Source organism: Protopterus annectens, chromosome 13.part0 (assembly GCF_019279795.1).
Source record: "Protopterus annectens isolate FY-2018-M chromosome 13.part0, PAN1.0, whole genome shotgun sequence".
In the NCBI taxonomy this organism is placed as follows: Eukaryota; Metazoa; Chordata; order Ceratodontiformes; family Protopteridae; genus Protopterus; species Protopterus annectens.
In genome coordinates this window covers 258,208,686-258,231,933 of record NC_056747.1, presented here as the reverse complement: position 1 = coordinate 258,231,933, position 23,248 = coordinate 258,208,686, and the positions used below count along the sequence as shown (strand labels likewise).

General features: G+C 39.0%; 1 protein-coding gene across 3 annotated transcripts in view; it reads left to right on the top strand.

Annotated features, from left to right (window-relative positions):
- Positions 1–23,248, top strand: part of ARHGAP45 (Rho GTPase activating protein 45) — a 786,168-nt gene that overhangs the window by 576,985 nt on the left and 185,935 nt on the right. For all 3 annotated transcript variants that reach the window (XM_044053816.1, XM_044053817.1, XM_044053815.1), the window contains 2 exons: positions 1,646–1,747; positions 11,492–11,655. In XM_044053816.1, coding sequence (XP_043909751.1) covers positions 1,646–1,747; positions 11,492–11,655 — 266 coding nt within the window. The remainder of the gene's footprint in view (positions 1–1,645; positions 1,748–11,491; positions 11,656–23,248) is intronic.

Here is a 23,248-nt window from a genome sequence, read left to right as displayed (position 1 = left end):
TTTTGGTAAGAGTGTTTGTTTTTTGTTTCTGAATAAATTAATTTGTGAGATGAGATATATTTGATAGCAAGATTGCTAAAATTTTCCCATGTAATTGGTGACATGACATTCCAGTTCTTTGTAATAAAGAATTTAATAAGGGCACACATAGTAATAAAGACATGTTTTAATATTTTTGGGAGTTGATTGATATTAATGTACAATATAGCTGTCTCCCAAGTAAGGGTTGATTTTTCATATCCCATCTTCTCTAATCTTACTCTCAAGGAACACCATAAGTTGTGTATCTTAGTACAGTTCCACATGACATGTAAAATATCAGCTGCTTGATCTGGACAATGGGGACATATAGGCGAAACGTTAGGATTGAATTTATTTAATTTAGATAAGGTATAATATAGATTGTTATTTACCATAATTTGTGTATATAACAGCTTCTTGAAAGGAATGAATTTGATTGTATTTTCAATGGCTAGTTTCTTATTTTCTTCAGTCAGTGATTGATTTTTCGTTTGCCAATAGTTTGAAAATAATAAAGAATTCTGATGTTTTGCATTCATTACAATTTTATAAGTCCTAGAAATTGTTTTCCCTTTAATTGCAAGATTTTCAAGTATTAATTTAACTAAATCTATGTTCTGTAAGTCAGTGTGTATTTGTGAGAATTTAGCATTTGTAAGATGATGAAGTTGGTTAAGGATAATACTATATTTCATAGGAAGTTTGAGTTCAAGTCTCATTTGCCCTGTGTTAGAGTCTTTCCATTGGTATATATCCCATAATTACTGATGGATTTACTGCACATCAGTACATCAAATAGCATCAGAAATACTCAGTCTAGGGATCTAAACCTCTTCTGCAACATCAGCAGAATGGTTTGGAGGGACAGGTATTTTTTGCAGAGGATACCACTGCTGTGGAACTAACTCCCCATCCACATAAAACAAAGTTCATCCCTATCCATTTTAAGCAGAACTTAGATCTATGGATCAGAAAGAGAAAATTTACCCCAGAACTGCCCCCTATACTATTAATGGACAGAGGCAGCTCCGACATACTTTATCCATGCATGGGTCCCCTCAAAGTATCTATGGTATGATCCCAGTTATTCTGATGGGGTAATGTATAATAGGTTATTTTGAGTACAAAAAAAAGGGAAATTTGATAGGCTTAAAATGGCTCCCAAAGGCAGCTAGCCTAGTACTTACCTATGAATCTAAACATCCTATTCATATTTTGTGGAAAGATGTAGTTTATCTAGAATTTTAACAATAATTTGCTTATATTTAATGATTTTATGTTATGTTTTCTTTCTCTTTATTTTTGTTCCAAGTTTACATATATTGGATAATTAAAGTTTCAGTCTTCCAACCCACAGAGTAAGAATACATTATTACTGCTGCTTGACAAACTCACAGCTTCTTGTGATTATTACCAATGTATATGTGTGATACATAACACTTTTTGCATGGTCCCAGGGTAAACCAGCACAGAGAAATCTGAATATGAATTTTCAGAGAAACTGCAATGTCATTATGCTTTATACCAAACCTAGATCTCACTGAATTGAGTCATGCCTTCATTTTGTGACACTATAAAGCATTTGGCCATATAAATCTAAATATGAAATGTTTTATTATTTAAGGTGATTTAGCTAGAAAAATCCCCTTGATGTCTTCAGACGGTACCATGTCCTCAAATGAAGAGATAGATGAGAAAGATGGCAACACAGCTTCATTTGAGCAAAGTAAGTAATACAAAGTGCTAAATGCTTTTGTCATCACAGGGATACTAATACTGTCTTTCAAATAATATAGGTTGCAAGGCACATCACTGATTTTGATCCAAGAAATTCTGTATACTATTCGAGAAGGTCATATTCATCATTGTCTAATGAAACTTTAAAGCACAGATTCATACTCTGACATATTACTGTGAAGAGCTGCAATCCTATAACACTGGTGCAGGTGATGCTACTATGTTTCACATTTGTAGTGTGAAATGTAGTCATTTATCACATATTTCTCATTTATCAGGTAGTATATCAGAAGGATCTTGGCTTCAGTACTGATGCTTGACACTGTGTGGAGTTTGCATGCTTTCCTCATGTCTGTTTTGGGTTGGTCTGCATACCTGCACACTCCCATTTCCTATCACTTTCCAGAAACATGATCATCAATTGACAATGCTAAATTATATATATATATATATATATATATATATATATATATATATATATGTGTGTGTGTGTGTGTGTGGATCTATGTCAAACTAACAAATTACCATAAAGTTGAGTTGCAAAACGGCGAGACAGAAATGAAAGTTTATATTCAGGAACATAGAGATCACCATAAGTTTTAGCCAGAAAAGGAGTCGGTTGGCCATTGTGGTGAACTTTGCCCTTTTCTCCACTGTAATGCAATCTCTGAGTTGGTATATTTAGTTGGAGGGGAGCAAAGCCACCCACTTGAGTGGGCTTCATTGGCTTTGGTTTGTTTTTTTAAGTTTTGTTGGCCGATTGTTTACTTACCAGAGGAAAATTTACGATGATATGGATGTTTGTGATAAATTGTTGTTGTTTCCGTCTTTCTGTTTTGCAACTCAAAGTTATGGTAGTTCGTTATTTTGACATAGATCCATATATATATATATATATATATATATATATATATATGTGTGTGTGTGTGTGTGCCCTTGTGGTCCAGGACATGGCCAAAAGGTGTCTATGAACCAGTCCACATACCCAGATAACAAATGTGAAATAAATACAATAAATAAGAAAGCCTGATAAGGACATAGTTTTTCTTTTAAGCTTCTCTTCATCCTTTTAACCATACAATTATCAGCTGCTGTCATTCCACTGCATGCTTCCCTTTTCCAGTTTGTATGAACATTAGATAGCATTGTGCTTTGTTTAACATGGCAATAACAAGCAAGGTTTCCTTTACACTGACAAAGAAAAACTATAAGCACTGCAGCCTAGGTGCTCCCACATTTGCACAATAGAAACAAGTAAGTAATAACTCATGTAACAGAAACTAGAGATCTGCAAGTATTTATTACTATAGCAATCCAAAGTACATAAAAGAAATTACTAAAACTGCATATAAATCCTACAGTCAGCTAAAGTCTGCTTGCTTAATCCTGTATGAAAGGCTTGTCTGTAGTTCTTGCACATCCAGTTTCCTGTACTTTTAAGATAGGGAGTTCAATATAACTTTATATTTTCTATTTCTTTTTCTTACTGTACATATTATGAAATACATACTTGCCTTGATAGCCATCAATGCACAGCAGAAAGAAACATATTGCAATGCACCACCCTCTGCAAATAACCCAAGTAATGTAATATTATCTAGCACTGCATATATTTCAGGAGTCCAACCAGTTAGTAAACGACTAAATTCCATGTCCCGCTAATCTTCTGGCTTCATTCATATTCAAACATACAACCACTGAACTACTGACACAGAGGAAATGCTTCACTGAGTGGTCAGGGTTTGAAACACTCAACCACAAGAGGTATAGGTTACTATTAAAGCAGAACTTAGCAGTCATTTAGATCATTACTCAAAAATGCTCAGTATTGATAAATGTGATTGCAAAAAAAGAGGTGAAACTCATTAAACACAACATACTTTTACTCAGCCTGATACACATACCCTTCTACCTCTAAACATTAAAAACCATAGCACCAGACTTTACAAATCATAACAAAGGCTCAAAAGAGGTGCACCTCTTTATTTTTCAGAATACAAAGTCTTCTTGTATTAGACCTCATATAATTAATGATAAGTCAGTTTAAAGGCTTAGTTCAATTGTTTAATAATGTATGCACTCTTAAAGGAAAACTCCACCTTCTCCTACAGTTTAACTCAATCCTTAGGTTGCTTTTTCTCTGCACAATTCGGTTCCAGTGTTGTGTACCAGAAATCTGCTTGAACTTCATAAAACTTTAATTTTCTTCCCTTGGAGTCAAATGAAGGGAAGCCCACCCACTTTTTTTTTTTATTTCAACTTCTTACATGTTTTGCAGAGGAATTTCTCTCTGCCTGCATGACATACCACAGACACAGAGAAGTCCGTAGTTTAGCATCTCAGGTACTGCTGACAATCTTATATGTTAATTAGTCCTGCTGATGTCAGGAGCTCAGCAGCTGCTATAAAAAAGAATGAGAGGTGTGAAACTGATTTCCACAGTCTTTAATGCAGAGAGGAAGAGAAATTACACTGATTCACAGCTGCTTCCAGTTTAGCCATGCCTTTCATAGCAAATCAAAGCAATAATATTATTAAGGAGTTCAAAGGCAGTTATCACCTCTTCTAACAAATTTTCGTAAGGAGCATCACAGTATTGAAATGCTAAGCTTTAAACTTTGAATGTTGGTTGTTTATACTACTTTATAAATTAAGATGATGTAAATGTAGTATCACAGATGTCTGTGACATTTAGAGAAGTCAGAAATTATTTTTTCTTGTAAAGTATCAACATATTTACCATTTTCATCCCCCCACCCACAATAGGATATAATTGCCCAAATCAGGACTTTCCTGCAGGAAATGAGACAGGTGGCAACCCAATCAACTAGGTGTACTGATAATGTTCATAAGAAGACATTTTATGCTTTCCTGTGACATCCTTCCAGAGGAGGATACATATCTGGTGCATAGATCCATAAGAAGAGAGCTCTTCCACTAATTTTGAGTCAGACCTTACTCAGGAGGAGTGCATGAACATTTTCTAGTCTACAAAGGAAATGTAACCATTAGAGGCAACAATGATATACAGCTAAATCTACTTTAGCATACCTGTGCTATTGTGCCCTTTCATTAAAACATTAGAAAAAGGAAATCAGAAGTATTTTATCTATCCATATATGAAGTACACATGTGTAGCACATATCTTACGTGTATGTAAACATAGTATGTGCACATAATGGAGATATAGATTATATGCCTGTGCATATGTGTGAATATATGTGTGAACGTATACAGCTAGTGATACTTCACCTCCCAATGTGTAACTTTTTCATGTAAAAAAAATCCACCTAAAGTATCTGTATGGTACACTGCAACTACTAAAGCTGCCTTTTTACTTTTTTGGCATAAAAGGCTCAATTTAATGTATGTGTATTGCAATGCGCAGTTAATTCATTGTTTAAATCTTGAGAGGTCTCTGTTATAAACATATAAATGCCTTTGCTTTAACAGATGATTTGCACATATATGTAAGCATGAAGCTTTTTTCCCTGGGTATCCACTGAAAAGGATTTTTAATTCTCAGTCAGACTTTCTCGGTAAACACATTTAAATAAGTAAGTAAATAAACAATGGGAGTGATAGAGCTGAAGCGCCAGGCACACATGTTTGAAATAGAACCTACTATTGATATTTCCACTTTAGTCTGAAATCATGTGCTGTTGAAACATTAAATAGACCAGTTATAATTTTCAGCACTGAGTATAGGTGGGCCAGAGTATACTTAACTGTCAGGCATCCAAACTTCAGTTAGTGGAATAGTAATGAGTTTCTGCATAACTCAATTCACTGAGGGTTGTAATCTTCAGGAGTGCAACTTCTGCAAAAGTCTGCAGAGATTTCTAAGTTACAGAGCCCAGAGCATAAGTAGTCCCTGGGTCATTATCAAGGAGTCAGTTTTGCTGAAGAGTGAGTCTGATGTACATTAACAAATCAGTTGATGAGCAGAATAACTTTAAAAGAAAAAAGCATAATGCTACAAGACATCTGTGCCCTAATTCATATCTGGCTGCAGAATTACAGAACAGCATAATAAGGGAAAAAGAATATAACAAAGTTATGTACTCACCATAACATTCCATCTGTGTTGTCCATTTTCATTCCTCAACTGTTGGGTTTTGATCCAGTCCTTGGATCTGACTCAGCCACTTCTTCCAGACAGTACAACACTTGAACTCTCAAGCTCCTTTCTTTACCCATAATCCCCATACTCACCTTACATACCTCAGATCTAGTTTGCTGCTCATAGACCTACAAAGCAGTGGAAAATAAAGAAGGAATGAAATCTGGGGCTCAAACAAGGAATAGAGGTTCTAACAAATATCTTCTGATCTTTCCAGGAGTATAATAAGGAGGAGGTTGGTGGATGGGAAGTTGGGAAGAATGAAAATGGACAACACAGATGGAACATTTTGGTGAGTACATACCTTTTTTATCTGATGGTGTCAATTCAATTTGTTCATTCCTCAAATGTTGGAACAGAGTCCCCATATACCTAAATCTTGGGAGGACTCTAAGGAAGGGTATGCATGAGCACAGCTGAGCCAAAGGCTGCTCTTCCCCAAGAGACCAGATCCAATTTGTAATGAGCAATAAAGGTATGAGGATTAGCCTAAGTTGCAGCTGCACAAATATCATCCAAGGAAGTTCTAGACAAAAAGGCTGAAGAAGTTGCCATAGACGTGGTGGAATGGGCTTTTGGTGGTTTTGGTAAAGGCAAACCCATTTTTTCATAAATAAAGGTAATACAATCACTCAATCATTTGGCTAAAGTCACTTTAGAAACTGGTTTGCCTACTTTTGATTCAGAAAACAAAAATACTTGTCCAGATTTCCTTAAATCTTTGATTCTGTGAAGGTAGAAATGTAAATGTGAACATCCAGCAGATGCAACATATATTCTCCTTTGTTTGAGAAATTTGGAAAAAAGACTGGAAGGTTGATAACCTGATTAATATTAGATTATAACACAATCTTAGATAGAAAGGAAGGACTGATCCTTAGAGAAACACTATCCTTGTGAAAAATTAGATAAGGAGGTTTAAAAGACAGATCTTGAAGTTCAGACACTCTTCTGGCAGAAATAATAGCAACTAAGAAAATAGTCTTCCAGGTCAAAAATTTTAGTTCAGATTCAGCTGATGGTTCATGGAGGGGGGGGGATTAAGTCCTGAAGAGCAACATTTAAATCTCATGGAGGAGTAGAATTCTTTACAGGAGGGCTAAGTAAATATATTCCTCTTAGAAAAGCTTTGAAAAGCTTGCAGGTTGAGATATTTACTCCTATATGAAAATTAGAAATGACTGCTAAGTGTACCCTGACAGTTGAGAAGCTAATCTATTCACTGAAAATTGTAGCAAAAAAGTCAAGAACCTTAGAAAACAGTGCTGAAAATGGATCTAAATTCTTTTTATGCTTCAAAAAACAAATATTTTCCATTTACTTTTGTAAACTTTTCTAGTAGAAGCTTTATGGGATGCTAATAGAGTTTGACAGACAGGGGAAGACAGCAGTCAATGGAAATGGAGAAACCATGTGGTCAACTTGAGGCCTAAAATGTCCAGATGAGTCATGTCTGTCAGGTGAGACAGTAGGTCTTGAGTTGGATCCAGGATCCAGAGTTGATGTAGAAGATGAGGCCAAATGAAGGGAAAACAGATCTGTTGAGGTCAGTAAAGAGTAATGAGGATAACAGTGCTTGAGATGCTTTCTGAGAAATTTGGGAAGGAGGGGTTATGGGGAGTAAGCATAAAGGAGACTGGAGGGCCAAGCGTGAAGTAGCGTGTCCATCAGGGACTCCCCCACCAGAAGGATCAGAGCAAAGAATTTGCTGCACTTGTTGAGGGGAGATGCAAAACAATCATAGCATGGTTGGCCACATCAGAGGAAAACTCTCTCTGCTACCATCATGTTGAGTAACCACTTATGAGGCATTTTGTCTGCAGTCATGTTGGACTTCCTCAGGATGTGCGTTATCAGAAAGTGATTGGATGAGATCACCCACTGCCATACTCTCATAGCTTCTCGACAAAGAGGCCAAGATCTGGTTCCCCCTTGTTTGTTGATATACCAGACCACTGACATATTGTGCATCTGAATCACAATAGTCCCAGTTGGGAGAGTGTCTTGGAAGGCCTGCAATTCTAGGAGGACAGCTCTCATCTCCAGGACATCAATATGCTTGTAGGTCTCTTCGGGGCACCATGTGCCATGGACTGTCCTGCCCAAGAACTCCCCCCATCTGATCTGAGAGACATCCATAGTCACTGTGGCCTTAGGTTGAGGGAAAACAAAGGAAAAGCCTTCTTGTATTTGATTGGAATGGATCCAACATAGAAGAACTTGACCGGATAATGGCTGTTGTTGTTGTTGAACAAACCCTTGAGTTGCGAGTGTCCATTGAAGGATTTTCATATGGTACTTGCCAGCGGGTCGAGTGGCATTCCAAAAGACATGCGTGAATGGGCGTGCCTTCGTTGAAGGTTGGGTGTCGAGCTGGCAACTCGACACCGTGAAAATCTACTACCAATCATTAGCAGACCGGAGTTCCGCTGTGGCAACCCCTAACCGGGAAAAGCCTAAAGACAACAACAACAACTTGCCAGCAATACCAGAGTGATTGCCACTGATATGGAACCCACTGTTTGGGGTATCAGATGAGCTGAAAGAGAAGAACTCTGAGTGATCTTTTTGACCTCGATCTGAAAATTCAAAATGATGTGTAATAACAATACTAACTAATTATACAATTATATATATTTTTATAGATTGTTTTTAGGGTTCTTGTACACAGACCTGAAGAAGCCTAGAAGGACGAAAGCGATCATTGTTAACAATAGGTTATGAAAATAGAAATTGATTTTTACATGCAAAATGTACATGTATATATTTACATATATTTTTTGATTGCCAAATGAACTAAGGTTGATAAATTTCTAGCCATGTAGTATATTGTCTTGGATGAAATCACAGACTTAATAATCTGGTTAAATAAGAGGTACCACATCATTATATTTTTTATTTAAAATACATAAGGGTTATATATTATTATGACAGCTACTAAGTAGGGTAGGACCAGCTCAAATGTCACACTGATGGGGGAAGGAATGTGAATTTAACATGTGTACCAATAACACTTTGTTTTGCAGCACAATAAAACACTCCCATGCCTGATAAAAAGTATATATATATATATATATATATATATATATATATATATATATTTAGAAAGCGTGTGAGGAAATTATTACTCTATTTTTGTTTTACTTGGATTGCTTATCTGTGTACTTAATACAGGATTTTCGATTGGAAACAGACTGCCTGCCTTGCTTGAATTATTTTCGAATACTTAGTAATGCTGTACAATTATATATTTTCTATTATTATTTTTTGTTTTGTTTTGACTTAAGACGAGTTTAAGTTTGATACTTCTACAACTGTTGTCTGATCTGATTAATATACAGTGATTAACTAGAAAAAAAATAGGAAATACCAACAATGGTAAAAGAAGAGTAATAAAATGTACTAGAAAGGGACAGAATACCGGCTGTGGTAATGAAGAATACTCTAAAGAGTGAAAAGGATACATTTTACTCATTTTTTTTATATAAAAAGGGTTAAAGGGAGGAAAAAGTAATAATAATAAGTATGATAACTATAAGAGTTATAAAAGGAATATTTAAACTAACAAAGATTCAAAGGCTCACTCATGAGTTCATGATCTACACCTGAATGCTATGGAGGTAAACGAGATCTGAGGTATGTAAGGTGACTAGGGCATTATGGGTAAAGGGAGGAGCTCGAGCATTCAAGTGTTCTACAGTCTGGAAGAAGCAGCTGATTTGGATCTGGACCCAAAACAGTTGAGGGAGAACGAAAATGACAACATCAGATCATTAGTTATAAAACAAATGCAACTGATAAAGAATCGCCTACAATATTCACTCCCAACCAAAAAAATATCTTATCACTGCAGGGACTGGGGAATAGAGTAATCTGTCATTATCTAGGAATCAGATTTGTAGAAGCGTGATTTTCCTGTACTTTAACAGATCACTATATGAACAGAATAACAAGAAAATAAAGAAAATTTAATTCCACAAGATATCTGTGCCTCAAAAAAAAATAGTTATGCAAGGTTAAGGAATAGGACATTGATCATACTTTGCTGTAGACTTATTTAGTAAGGAGAAGAAAGAACATGACATTAGTTATAAAACAAATGAAAATAAAGCATTTGCTACTACATTCAGGCATATATGATTGAAAATATAAATCCTTCTGCTGCTGGCACTGGGAAACAAAATTACTGTCCAGTATTTTCCCTTCCAGTAGCAGCTGTCATTTACACAAAACTGCAAGTGACAGTTTTGACATCTCTGGGAAAGTGTGAGAGGAAAGGACTGCCAATTCATCTTGGACTGCAAAAAGATACTTTGTACAAAGGCCTGCAATTTAGTTACACTTTTGGTTGCAGCTGTATAATTCCTTAGTATACTGTACATAAAACTCAGAGATGCACAAAATTGAGGGCCATTCAAGGAATAAAAGAAGCAGTCCTGTTACAGAAGTCATACAAGATGACAATGACTGGCACTAATCCCTTTATATGTCAATGGCATGGTAATTGCACCACTACTTCCTTATGTCTAGCATGATTCATGTAAAGCAGACCTGAAACAGATTATGGGAAAGAGAAAGGACTCCAGAAAAACAAGATCATGCTGGTATATCAAGCTCTATTGGCAGCCACTTTGTGAAAAAAAAAATTAACATTCTGTAAGAAGCACTCAGAGTGAGACTGAGGTGTTAAAATAGCTCAGAAAACAAAGATAAAGTGAATAGAAATATATTTTTTAGTTCTAAGGTGGAGTTTTCCTTTAAACAGGTCTACCTTTTTGAAGAAAGTCAGTACATCTAGGAGAACCAAGGAAGAGCACAACCAAATCTGAGGGTAAAATGTTTAGTAGTTGAGAGGCATGCTGATATGAAGTCATGTAACTGCATTATCTCCTCCTGGCTGTTGGGGGCACTGATACATGATACCATATAGCAACAACTATATTTACCAGCATGTACACTGGTTTGGACTTGCATACTAACTTACAGAAACGTGCTCATTTTTTTTCTATCTACCCACTCACCAATCCACACACACACCTTCATAATATATATAGATATATATATATATATATATATATATATATATATATATAAATATCTCTTATCTAATAGATATATATATATATATATATATATATATATATAGATATATATATATGTAGATAGATAGATAGATAGGGGTCCGCTTTGTAATTTTGAAATTCCACAATATCAAAGCTGTAAATATGAACGCTCAAAATTTCAAAGTTGTGGAATCTCGAAACCTGTCAATGGAGATTGCCATACAATGTGGCACAGGAACTTTACCATTCTCTTCATTGTAGTACGATCTTGGAGTTGGTATACTTAAGTTGCACGGGGTGTGGGGGGCATAGCCCCCCCACATGAGGGGTGCAGGAAAATTTAATTTGGGATGTTTTCTTGTTTTAGTTTTTTTTTTTTTTTTTTTCAAGAATGAAGATGTTTCTAAGCTGTCAGTTTATCCTAGTATGTGCTGGTTTCTGCTAGGCCTCACAGTTTTATGTATTCTAATCAATATTTCAGCACCTCAGTACATTAAATTCCAGCAATATCCTAGTACTGACACTGTGTCACAATCCGTGCTACCAGGTATTAATGGGATTTCCTCTGGAATGGATGTACCAACAGGACCTTTCCGGAATGTTGGTCTCTCAAAGGCAGCTCAGACCCATCGAATGAGAAAACTGCGCACACCATCCAAGTGCAGAGAATGTGACAGCTATGTATACTTCCAGGGAGCGGAATGTGAGGAGGTAAGTACATATTTCTTTCATTTTATACCTTTATTTATGTTTGATTCTTCACTGGCAATACTAGTTTATTCACTGACAATACTATACTAGTTGGCTTGGTATAAAATTGTATATATTCTATATATTGTTTGTACAAAACCCCATCAGATGCAAGTGATAACATAACAGTATCAGCTTTTATCACTCCCACAATCCTATGGTCTTGTTCCTTCCTACCATATTTCCCCCTGGCCAGTGGCTTACTGGCTACTTATTTGTCCTCCTCAGTTACCCATTCTGCTGCAGTCCACCCACTGCTTTTCCCTGCACTCCCTTTCCTTCAAATCTTCCCATGACCTTGATGTTTCATCCTTTGCAATATATCTACCTGTCCCCCTCCACTATATCATTTAATTAACTTCACCAAATTCTGTCAACTTTCTCTTGTGACTATTTACAATTCAACATATTTTGATATTTACTTAACCAGCTTGTATTCTCCCTTTGCATGTTGACCTCTTTTCCCAGTTTTATCTTTCTAAATCTTTGCTATTCTACACCGACCCATCACCACCATGATTGTAGTTCATATGCTCTTGCATTCCCACTCCATGCTACCCTCCCCTATTTCATGCAACCACCACTTCCAAATAGATATAAACTTCCTTTTCCAGATTTTTCACTGCTGTGCACTACATTTTTTTCAAATCTCCTTTTCTCTTTCCAACTTCCCCTATATATATACATACATATATATATATATATATATATATATACATACATATATATATATATATATATATATATATATATATATATATATATAAAAGAAATCTGTCTTTGGTTCAGTACAATACAGGGATGAAGCTCTGACTATGATCCTGCTGACTTGTATTTAGTTAGCAACCCAGGGAGTGGTGGTGCTGGCTGAGTAGGTATTATGAAGCAGATGCTGCTCACCTGTCCCAGGGGGAAGAGTTGGTATGTGCTAGGAATTATGTACTCTACCTACAAACACTGGTGGAGATCAGGGATGAATGGAAATGTCTGCCTTCAAGTGAAATAAAAGCAAAACTGCAATTCAAATTGTAGTTTGCTGCAGATCACCCACCATGTCCCAGGACCCCCATTCCATGTTTCCAGAAACATTGGGAAATATAAAGGTCCTACCAAACACCCTCATACTGGGTGATTTCAATTACCCAAACATTAACTGGGAGAACTACTCAAGTACTACCTCCCTTGCCCAACATTCCTAGAATTTATAAACTCAAACGCCCTGGTTCAATTGGTAAACACTCCCACCAGAGGTGACAACATATTGGACCTGGTCATCACCAGCATGGGTGACCGGTGTTCACACTGGAGGTCAACCCCTCGCTAGTTAGATCTTAGTTAGATCTGACCATAAACAAATCACTTTGGATATCCATATTCCGCACCCACTCCCGGACAAGAAAACCACCGTGAAAAACTTTTCAAAAGCAAACTTCACGTTACTTAAGACTGAGGTGGAAAATTTCAAAACCCCCCCATGCTGAAGGATAACACTGTCCAAGCTGCAAAATCCTTTACTAATGCATTCTATGGGCAGCTACAAGAATGCATGGATCATGCCATCCCAAGCAAAACCAAGACTCACTCCTCCAAGAAAAGGAAACCAGTCTGGTGGACTCCTGCCATAAACAAGCTATACAATAGAAGGAGGGAACTAGTACAGAAAAGAGTAAAATTCCAAGAAGGTAAGACATCCCTGATCAGTATCAGCAAGAAACTACAATCCCTCATAAAATCATCCAAGGCGAGCTTTGAAAGAAAAATTGCCAAGGACTCCAAATATAAACCACAAGGCATTCTTTAGCTATGTCAAAAATCTAACTGGCAATGCTCAGATCTGCTCGGAGTTGGTGCAGAATGGCACAAAATTCACTGAACCGACCGATATCGCCAACATCCTGGCAGACAGGTTCAGCGCAAACTTCACCCCCCTCTTACCCCCAAAAGGGCCCATAACCATACCAGAAGAATGTAGAGTCCCTGAAATCACAGACACTCAGGTTAAAACAGCCCTCTCCAAAGCCAAAAACACAGCACCAATGGGACCGGATGGTGTCCCAAACCACATCCTACATGAGCTCACAGATGAACTAACCCCTCACCTAAACACACTCTTCAAACTCAGCCTCTCCACAGGCTACATACCCATAGAGTGGTGCACAGCAACGGTTATTCCGCTCCACAAAGGTGGAGCCACAACAGACCCCAGGAACTATTGCCCTATAAGCCTGACTAGCTTGGTCTGCAAGGCTATGGAGTGCATCATCATGGAACTCATTAAAAGAGACATTGAGAACCTCCAAACACTGGACCCTACCCAGTTTGGCTTTGTTAAGGCCAGATCATACCTACTAAACCTGGTGGACTTCTTTCAGACAGTTACCAAGGCTATAGACGTGGGAAAGGTGGTACACACAGCCTACCTAGACCTCACTAAGGCCTTTGACACCATTCCCCATTCTGGTATTATAGACAAGCTCACCAGCCTGAACATAAACCCCTACATCACAAGATGGGTTGCCAATTGGCTCATGAACAGAACTCACATGGTGAGAGTTGCGGGAGCTAGGTCCGACTGTAAACCGGTTACAAGTGGCATTCCCCAGGGCTCAGTCCTAGGACCGCTCCTGTTCGGCATATACTTCTCAGAGGTACAGGCAAGCACAGGAGGACTATGGCTGACCAAGTTCACAGACGACTGCAAACCAGGGGCTATAGTTGACTCTCTGACTGACACAGACATCCTCCAAAAGGGTCTCACTGAGATGGATACCTGGTGTCAAAATCATGGCCTCAAACTAAATGTCAAAAAGCGCATAGTCATCCCCTTTGGAAAAAACAAAGTACCCACAAACTACCACATAGGTAGTAGTCCCCTAAATACGGAAGATGTAATAAGGGATCTGGGGACCCAAGTAGATAGTAATCCCACCTTTGATAATCACATTGCCAAAGTGGTTAGAAAATCCTTCTATGTGACTCACCTAATCACAAAAGGGTTCACATCCAGATCAAAAGAGGTCATTGTGCCCCTCTACTCATCACTCATCAGACCCATCATAGAGTACAATGCCCCATTTGGGATGTACCTTACAAGACACCTACAACAGCTGAAAAGACCACAGAAGTACCTCACCAAGAGGATCACTGGCCTCAAACAGATGCCCTATGCAGCTCGACTGAAGAAACTCCAGCTATACTCGGTTGCATACCGCCTACTCAGAGGTGATCTCTGCCTGACATACAAGGCCATGTCCAACCCAGAATTGATGGACATGCTCCACCTAAAGAAAACCTTATCCCCTCGAGCCACACTCTCTAGGGATCTAAATCTCACCATAATAATAAACAAGACGTGCTGGAGGGATAAATTCCTGTCCCAGAGACTTCCCATGCTTTGGAACAAGATCCCAATCTACATTAGGCAGAGCTCCTCGCTAACACTCTTCAAAAGAAACCTTGACGAGTTGATGGGAAACAGAAAGTTTACCTCGGGGATCACTTCAGTTGCTCTGCTGGACAGAGGCATAGGGAACTAATCTAAGGGGGGGGGCGGCAAAAGCCAACACATTCTGGCTAGGCTTATAAATGCCTTCGGGCAGATAGCCTAGTACCTACCTATGAACCTATGGAGGTAGTCATTTGCAAAAGCAGATGACGTGTATTCAGACTACCTCATTGCACATCCACTACTGGGGTCCTTGTGGGCATGTGCATGGGAATGGTAGATGCATAATAAATATCCCATGAAGGCTACCTGGATAACAATCTTGCTACAGCTGTCTCTCACCCTGTCATTGAATGAATGGTTGGAGCTGTGGTCATTGGCAGTACATAGCATAGAGGCATAAATTGGCCTGCACTTATGAGCTGATTTGTGCTGCACTACTATGTACTAATTCATAGGGATCCAAATTCCATGAAGGGCAACATCTCATTACCCAGGAATTTGCATGACTATGGATCACTCCACTCTGTAACTTGAAAAACTATGCAGAGAGTACCTGCCACCTGTGCTGTAGTGTAGGTACCAAAAGGAAAACACAAAGAGATCAACCCCCCATTCCAGAACAAAGACACAGACAGACACATACACATCCATGCGAGCAAGCTTGTACATACACACACACAAAAAAGTCATGTACTCACCATAATGTTCCATCAGTGTTGTCCATTTTCATTTATGCTTGACATGTTTTTTTTTTTCAATATTGGAACCGATTTGGCCATTACTACAGCTTGAGCCAGCCAAAAACTCTTGAGCTTCAACTCTACCCACAATCCCTGTCTCCCAATTACCTCAGAATGAGTTTGCAGAAAATGTATGGATAATAGATAAGGAAGCCAGAAGGGAAGACATATCTGCTATGCTTCAAAGGTCACAATACTTTGAAGGTATATTATCTGTTCCACCAAAGAATTGTCAGAAGGCTGGGGGATGGGGGGAAGGGAGTCAAGGATAAATGAAAATGGACAACATATATGGAACATCACGATGAGTACATAACTTCTTTATCTGATGTTGTCAATTTTCATTTTATCCTTGACATATGGTACAAAGTACCCAGCTACCTTAGATTTTTGGAGAACTCATAGAAGGATGTTCCTGAGCCTCATTGAACCAAAGGATGCTCTTACCCTAGAGACCAAGTCCAATTTGTAATGAGTAATAAAGGAATGGGGAGAAGCCCAAGTACCTGCTGCACATATATCACCCATTGAAGCTCTAGACTGGAAAACTGCTGAAGTGGCTACACATCTTGTAGAATGGGCTTTCACAGGCCTAGGCAAAGCAATTTTGTTCTTACCATAGATAAATTAAATACAATCCTTTAGCATCTGGCTAGAGTCACCTTGCTGACTGGTTTACCAAACCTTGCACAAGAAAAGGAAACAATTGGTTTGATTTTCTCATGTCTTTCATCCTTTGAAGGTAGAAGAGCAATTGTCTGTGAACATCTAGAAAATGTAAGGAATATTCACCTCTGTTAGTACATTTTGAAAAGAATACCAGTAGATTAATGGCTTGATTGATATTAGACTCAGACTACCTTGGGTAGCAAGGAGGGGTTTGTTTGTAAAGAAACTCTATCTTTGTGAAAATTCAGAAAAGGAGGTTTACGTGAGAAGGTGTGAATTTCTGAAATCATTTTAGCAGAAGATATAGCCATCAAAAGCAATGTTTTCCATGACAAAAACTTCAGATTGCATTTTGCCAAGCATTCAAAGTGAGACTGTACAATGGTTTGCAACACTAGGTTCAGATCCCAAGGTGGTGTTGGGTCTTTGAAAGGAGGGCTCAAAAAAGTGTCCCTTTTTAAATGAGCTGACAAAGTCTATGAGAAGCTAAAGAATGTTCTTCCAAACCATAGTGGAAATTGGAAATTGTTGTTAGTTGTACTCTGATGGTAGAAGGGGAAGCTCCCACATTAAAAAGAGAAGCTAAGAAGTCTAAAATATTTTCTATAGAAGCAGAGAAAGGGTCAACATCTTTTTCACAAGCCCAAATGATAAATCTCTTCCATTTACGAGAATATAGTTTACGGGTGGTAGGTTTATGAGAAGATAGGAGGATGTGGCGCACTAGGGAGGAAAGATTTAGATGCCTGGCAACTAATGGAATTGGAGGAACCATGCTGTCAACGTGAGGTTCAAAATGTCTGGGTAAACAAGTTTGTTCGGATGGGACAGAAGGTCCAGAATCAGGTCCAGAATCCAAGGTTGTTGAATCAGATAAGGCCAAAGAATAGGGAACCAAATCTGCTGAGGCCAAAAGGGGGCAATGAGGATTACTTTGCTCTTCAGCCTGAGTGCTTTCTGCAGGAATTTTGGAATTAGAGGTATCAGGGGAAGGCATACAGGAGACCGGGGGGGGCCTGTCATGGAGGACAGCATCTCTGGTGACTTGCCCAGAGGGAGAATCAGGGCAAAATAACTGCTGCACTTGTAGTTTAGGGGAGAGGTGAACAGGTTGCAGCAAGGCTGACCCCAGTGATGGAAGCTCCTTTACGCCAATTCTGGATTGGGAGGCTAATCGCAAAGCTGAAGGATACATCTGCTCAGTTTGGTGGCAATCACACTGGAACTCCCCAGTATATGCATTGTTATTAGAAAGCAGTTGGAAGAGATCATCCACTGCCACACTCCGAGTGCTTCTTGATAAAGGGGGTAAGACTTGGTTCCTCTCTGCTTGTTGATGTACTAAACTACTGACATATTCTCTGCCTGAATTCCAATTGTCCCCTGAGGAAGAACTGTTTTAAAGACCTGCAATGCTAGAAGCACCACTCTTAGCTTCATGACATTGATATGCAAGTTGGCCTTTAAGGGGGACCATGTGTCTTGGGCAGTCTTGCCCAGAATATGCCCCCACCCCATCTGGGAGGCATCTGAGGTCACTATGGCCATGGGCTATGGAAGGACAAGGGATGGCCGAGGAGAATTTGGGATGAGTCCAACAAAGTAGATCCTTTTTGCAATAACTGGTGATCAGAATTTGGTCCGACATGGGTTGATGTAGCATAGACCATTGAGATGCTAGCAGCCATTGCAGTACCTCATGTGAAACCTGGCTAAAGGAACTAGAGTTATTGATGCTGTCATAGAATCTAAAGCTTGCAAAATTAGTCAAGCAGGAACCTTCTTTCTGTGGATTATTTTCTGAACCTGTGTAATAATCCTTTGGAGTCTTGTTGAAGGAAGGGATGCTATGGTTGTTCTTGTATTTAGAACTGCCCCTATAAACTTTAGATTCTGAGTTGGAATCTATTGGGAGTTTCAGTAATTCCTAGATAGGCACAGGTGTTGAGAGTGTAATCTCTTGCTTCTATCAAACTATGCCTGGTCGAAGTGGTAATGAGCCAGTTGTCCAAGGATGGAAACACCCTGAATCTTTGCAGTCTCAAGTAAGCTGCTACTACTGCCATGCATTTGGTGAAGACCCTGGGGGCTGTGGTGAGACCAAAGGGCAGTGCTCTGAATTGGTAATGACTGGCTCCCAGATGGAAGCAGAGAAGCTTCCTGGAGTACTTGACCATCTTTATATGATAATATGCATCCTGAAGATCTACAAAGCACATCCAGTTGTCTTTCCTCTTTGTTGAACTAATCTATTCAACAAAATTGGTCTCCAGTGCACTGTCTAGAATCTGTTGTTATGTTTAGCCAGGCATTTAGGTGCAAGGATAAGCTGAACCACATCTTTCCACTGGTCCTCTGTTTCCTAGAAAAGGATCTTTGGGGTGGGAGGGGGTGCAAAAACATACACCCACAGCAGAAAGGGTCTTACCATCCTTCTCAAACCTGGTTAAAGTCTCTCTTACCTTTGAGTCAAACAAAGATGATCCATCAAAGGGTGCACTGACAAATGTATGCACAATAAGCCTCATGGACGAATTAGCCACAGACTCCATGGTGGCTAGCTAGGAGGAAACTTTGTCTTGGAGCCCTCAGCAACAGCTCCCACTGGGGTATCTGACAACTCCTTGATCAGATCCATTCGAATCCTTGTGAAATATGCCAGAAAATTCAAAGACCTTAGGATGAAAGTCAATAAAGTATAAACCCGCTTCGCAAATCTATCCATAGCCCAAGGCTCCCTGTCGGGTGGATGGATAGATGAACTCTCCTCAGCAAGTTTCTTTTTTATGGCGGCCGCTACAACCATGGCATCCACTGCTAAACATTTGGTCCAGAACTGCTTATCTTCAGGAGCAGATAAAATGTTGTCTGGTCTCTTAGGAATAGGTTCAATGGTGTCTGGAGCCTTCCACGCCTGCTGTGAAATCAACTGCATGTTTTTGTCAGCGGGCGGAATTACCCAAGAGGTAGACAGGTGAGTACCGAAAAGCCTGCAGGTAAACTGATTCCTCCGAGGAAGAGTTTTTGTGACCTCCATTCACCCCTTTGTTTTAAAATTTCTAGGATGTCTCCGAAGGAGACATCTTCAGATGGTGACCTTGGAGACTCTTTCCCCCTCATCAAAATCAGTATCTTCAGTTACCAATTCCTGTGGGGAATATAAGTGCTTCCTCTTGCACTTCTTTTTCAGAAGGATCTCCTCAAGAGGATAATCTGGGGAGGTATCAGAAGAAGACAACCTATGGCTGAGAAACCTGAGACTTCTATGCTCACTGCCCCAGTGGAGAGACAGTTCGAATAACAGAGGCAGATGGGGGTATCTGTTCCAAGGAGGAAGTTGCCAACTGAGTTAGTGTAAGAAACAGGGCCCTCTCCATAACCTTGAAGGCTGGATCCCCCAAAGAGTGGAAGGATCCCGGAACAGAGATAGACTGCCTCAGAACTGAGGTAACCCCCCACTCTGAAGAAATCACACCAGAGACAGCAGCTGGGGCCAAAGTGACTCAAGCTGATGCTCCGAGGAGCAGGGCGACTCTGAAAAAATTGGAGTCAACTCCTACCCCCCTGAACTGACAGGGCAGCTACTGCTCTGGGAGGTCTTCCATTCCAAAATCACTGAACAGCTATGGGTAATTACCAGTTCTGAAGAAATGGAGACCTTAGGAATTTATACAGTCAGTGCCGGAAGATTCAGAACTGTAAACTCTGAAGCCTCAGAGGAGATTGCAGGAGGAGTGGTTAACGGAGTGAAAGAAGCTTGGTTCCTGGACCCAAAGGCATCGGAGCCAAAGGCAGTCCTGTAAGCCCTCTAGCCCACAAAATTTTATTCACAAGTCTCTCCACATTGAGCTCTGAAAGGCTTTTAGTGGAATGGATCGATGACATGGAGGGAGATTTTGGTTTATGAATAACTTCTGTTAGCTCACCCACAAAGGGGTCAATAGATGGGGAGTAAATAGTCCTAGGTAAAAATTCTTGTTATTTAGTTTTCAAAGTCTGTGCTGACATAATCAGTGCCATCAAAGTAGAAGCAGTTAAACCTTCCTGCACCAGAGCCTTCAATGTTGAAGGTTTTGTGATACAGGCTGTGGTAGGTGCTGGGGAAGTTGTCAAAATCAAGGATTTAGAACCAGATGCTTCCAGTTCCAAAGAGTCTTTCAGAACTGAGGATTTCAGTTTCTTAGATTTCAGTGCCAACAGAGAAGTTGGAACTGAGAAACTCCTCTTTTTACCCTTGTCCAAGGAAGATGAAGAAAAAGGGGAAGAAATATCTGTTTTGCTCTTATCTGTCACAGATATGGCCTCTCCAAAGGGAAAGGGAATCAAACCCTTCAAGATTAGCTTATTACATCTCTCAACAAGGGCTCTATGACTGAACCCATGGCAGATACTGCAGTCCTCTTGCAAATGCACAGGACCCAAGTAGTATACACAAAGTAAGTGTAAATTTGAAGGAGTTTTGTGGCCACAAGTCTGGCATTATTTGAAACCAGAAGGGGCCTTAGCTTTCTCAGCCATATCATAAAACTACAGACTGGAAGGCAGACACTCACACTCACAAAATTACACACTTAAGGGAAAAGGCAGCAAACTGAAAAGGATAGAGAAAGAAATAAGAAAATATTATCTAAACAAAAAATAGAAACTCAAGAGCTCTGACAAAATGCGACTGTCCAGGAAAGCGGCAAACGAGATCGGAGGTAATTAGGATAGATGGATTGTGGATAGAGGTGAAGCTTGAGAGCTTTTGCCTGGTGCGGGCTGTAGTAATGGCAGAGATGGTTCCAATATCAGAACTGAATATCATGCATCAAGGATAAAATTAAAATTGACGATATCAGATCTTTTACTTACAATACTATTGATATTTATTACTGCATGAGCCATTTCTTATCCTAAGCAATTTTACTGGCCTCTGGCTTTTAGGTATTCTTGAACTTCTACCTCTTCCATCAGATCTACAACAATGAAAGGAGAGCTACTCTAGAAAGTGCAGTATGATTTTTGGACCAGTAAACCTGATTGCTGTAATGGTATAGCTATCAGTTTCTTGTAAGCAGAGAAAGCACTTCTAAATCACATACTATATTGTCGAGACTGTTGATATTTGGTAATGACACCTTCACCTCTGAATTTATTCTTTATTTTTTTTTTAATTTGAAGAGGTTTAAGAAAAGACACTCTCACATAGAACGTTTCTGTATCAATGACTGTACTCTCTGAGGAAAGAGGTATAAAACACTCCAGCTGGTCACACATATCATTAGAAGATGACAGGCAGTGAATTCCCCATCTGCGACATCATTTCCTATATATTAAAGTTTATCTATGACACCATTTCCTTACCCACAGACGGACAGAATTTATCTTGATATGCAGGTGCTGCGCAAGGAGATGGGAGGATTTCACTAAGTAAATATCTATTTTCCATGTTTGCTAGGATGTGTAAAAATCCCACTGTATTCAGGCGCATATCCAAAGTAAAGAAATTTCTTACACTGTTCACTCCAATGTGAACAATGACAATGGCATAATTACTCTCAATCTCTTAAGTCAGTTGAGAGTGGGAGGTTGGCATAATGGTTAAGGTATTTACCTTAAAAACGCAAGATGCAAGGTCCGATTCTCAAATGGGGTAATTGGTTAGGCTTAAAAATGGTCCACAGGGGCAGTTAGCCTAGTAGTAACCTATGAGATATCCCTGATTTTGGCCACAGGCAGGCATGACACTGTCAGAAACTCCATGCAAAGTTTGTGAGTCATGTGGCTATTTTACTTACAGTGGAGTCACCAGATATTTGGATGCTTTGGCAGTTTCCCCACTGCAGTGCTTTTAGAGCCACTGCTAAGAGTTTAGTCTTGGTATTCTACACATGCTGCATCTTTCACAGATGTTTAACATCTTGTCAGTTAGGAGTGTATATTCTGTCAACAGAATGAAGTTCTTATGCTACCTGAAGTAACCATATTCTATCAGTTCTTTGAATGTTTGCTCACAAAGTGCCCCTATACCTAATCTGAAGTAACAGCCTTACAATGCAAAAATATAACTTGGAGAAGTGTGTATGTATCTGTCCAAACCTAGTTTTATTTTGCCAGTGGGCTAATTTACAAATGTATTAAATATTTGTTCCCAGTTAGTAACTAACCAGATGTTAAATATCCGTGAATTTTTAGAAACTAGAGGAGTTTTAAAGGGTCTTGACTTTGGTGCACTGCTTGTCTGCTTGCTGTTGGAATGTACTGGGTTTTGGTGCCATTTGCTGTTGCTGCCAATTAGGCTTTTGAATGAATTACTTATACTTAGCATCTTAATTCTTGTCCCATTGCTCAAGTAGCTGTTTACAGCAATAGCGTTATTCCAGATTTTCACAGTCTTTTTCCTGTACTTAAAATATTTGCACAAGGCAAATAAAAATAATATATATTAATGCAAACATATGGCAAGCAACATCATATTGTATTTCACATGCTAACCTCTTTAGAAATAAACATCAACAATAATTTAAAACAAGAAAAATGTAAATCTCCATTAACATCTATTAAAGCCTGTAATTTGCCTGTTAATCTAAACCTTTCTGTCTTCATTAAACATTAACTGAATTGTGACTTATAAGTAATAGTTTTAAAGGGATAATTGTTCAACTTTATGTCATGCAAACTAGCTTTAATACTGGTGTTAAACATTGCAAGGTAT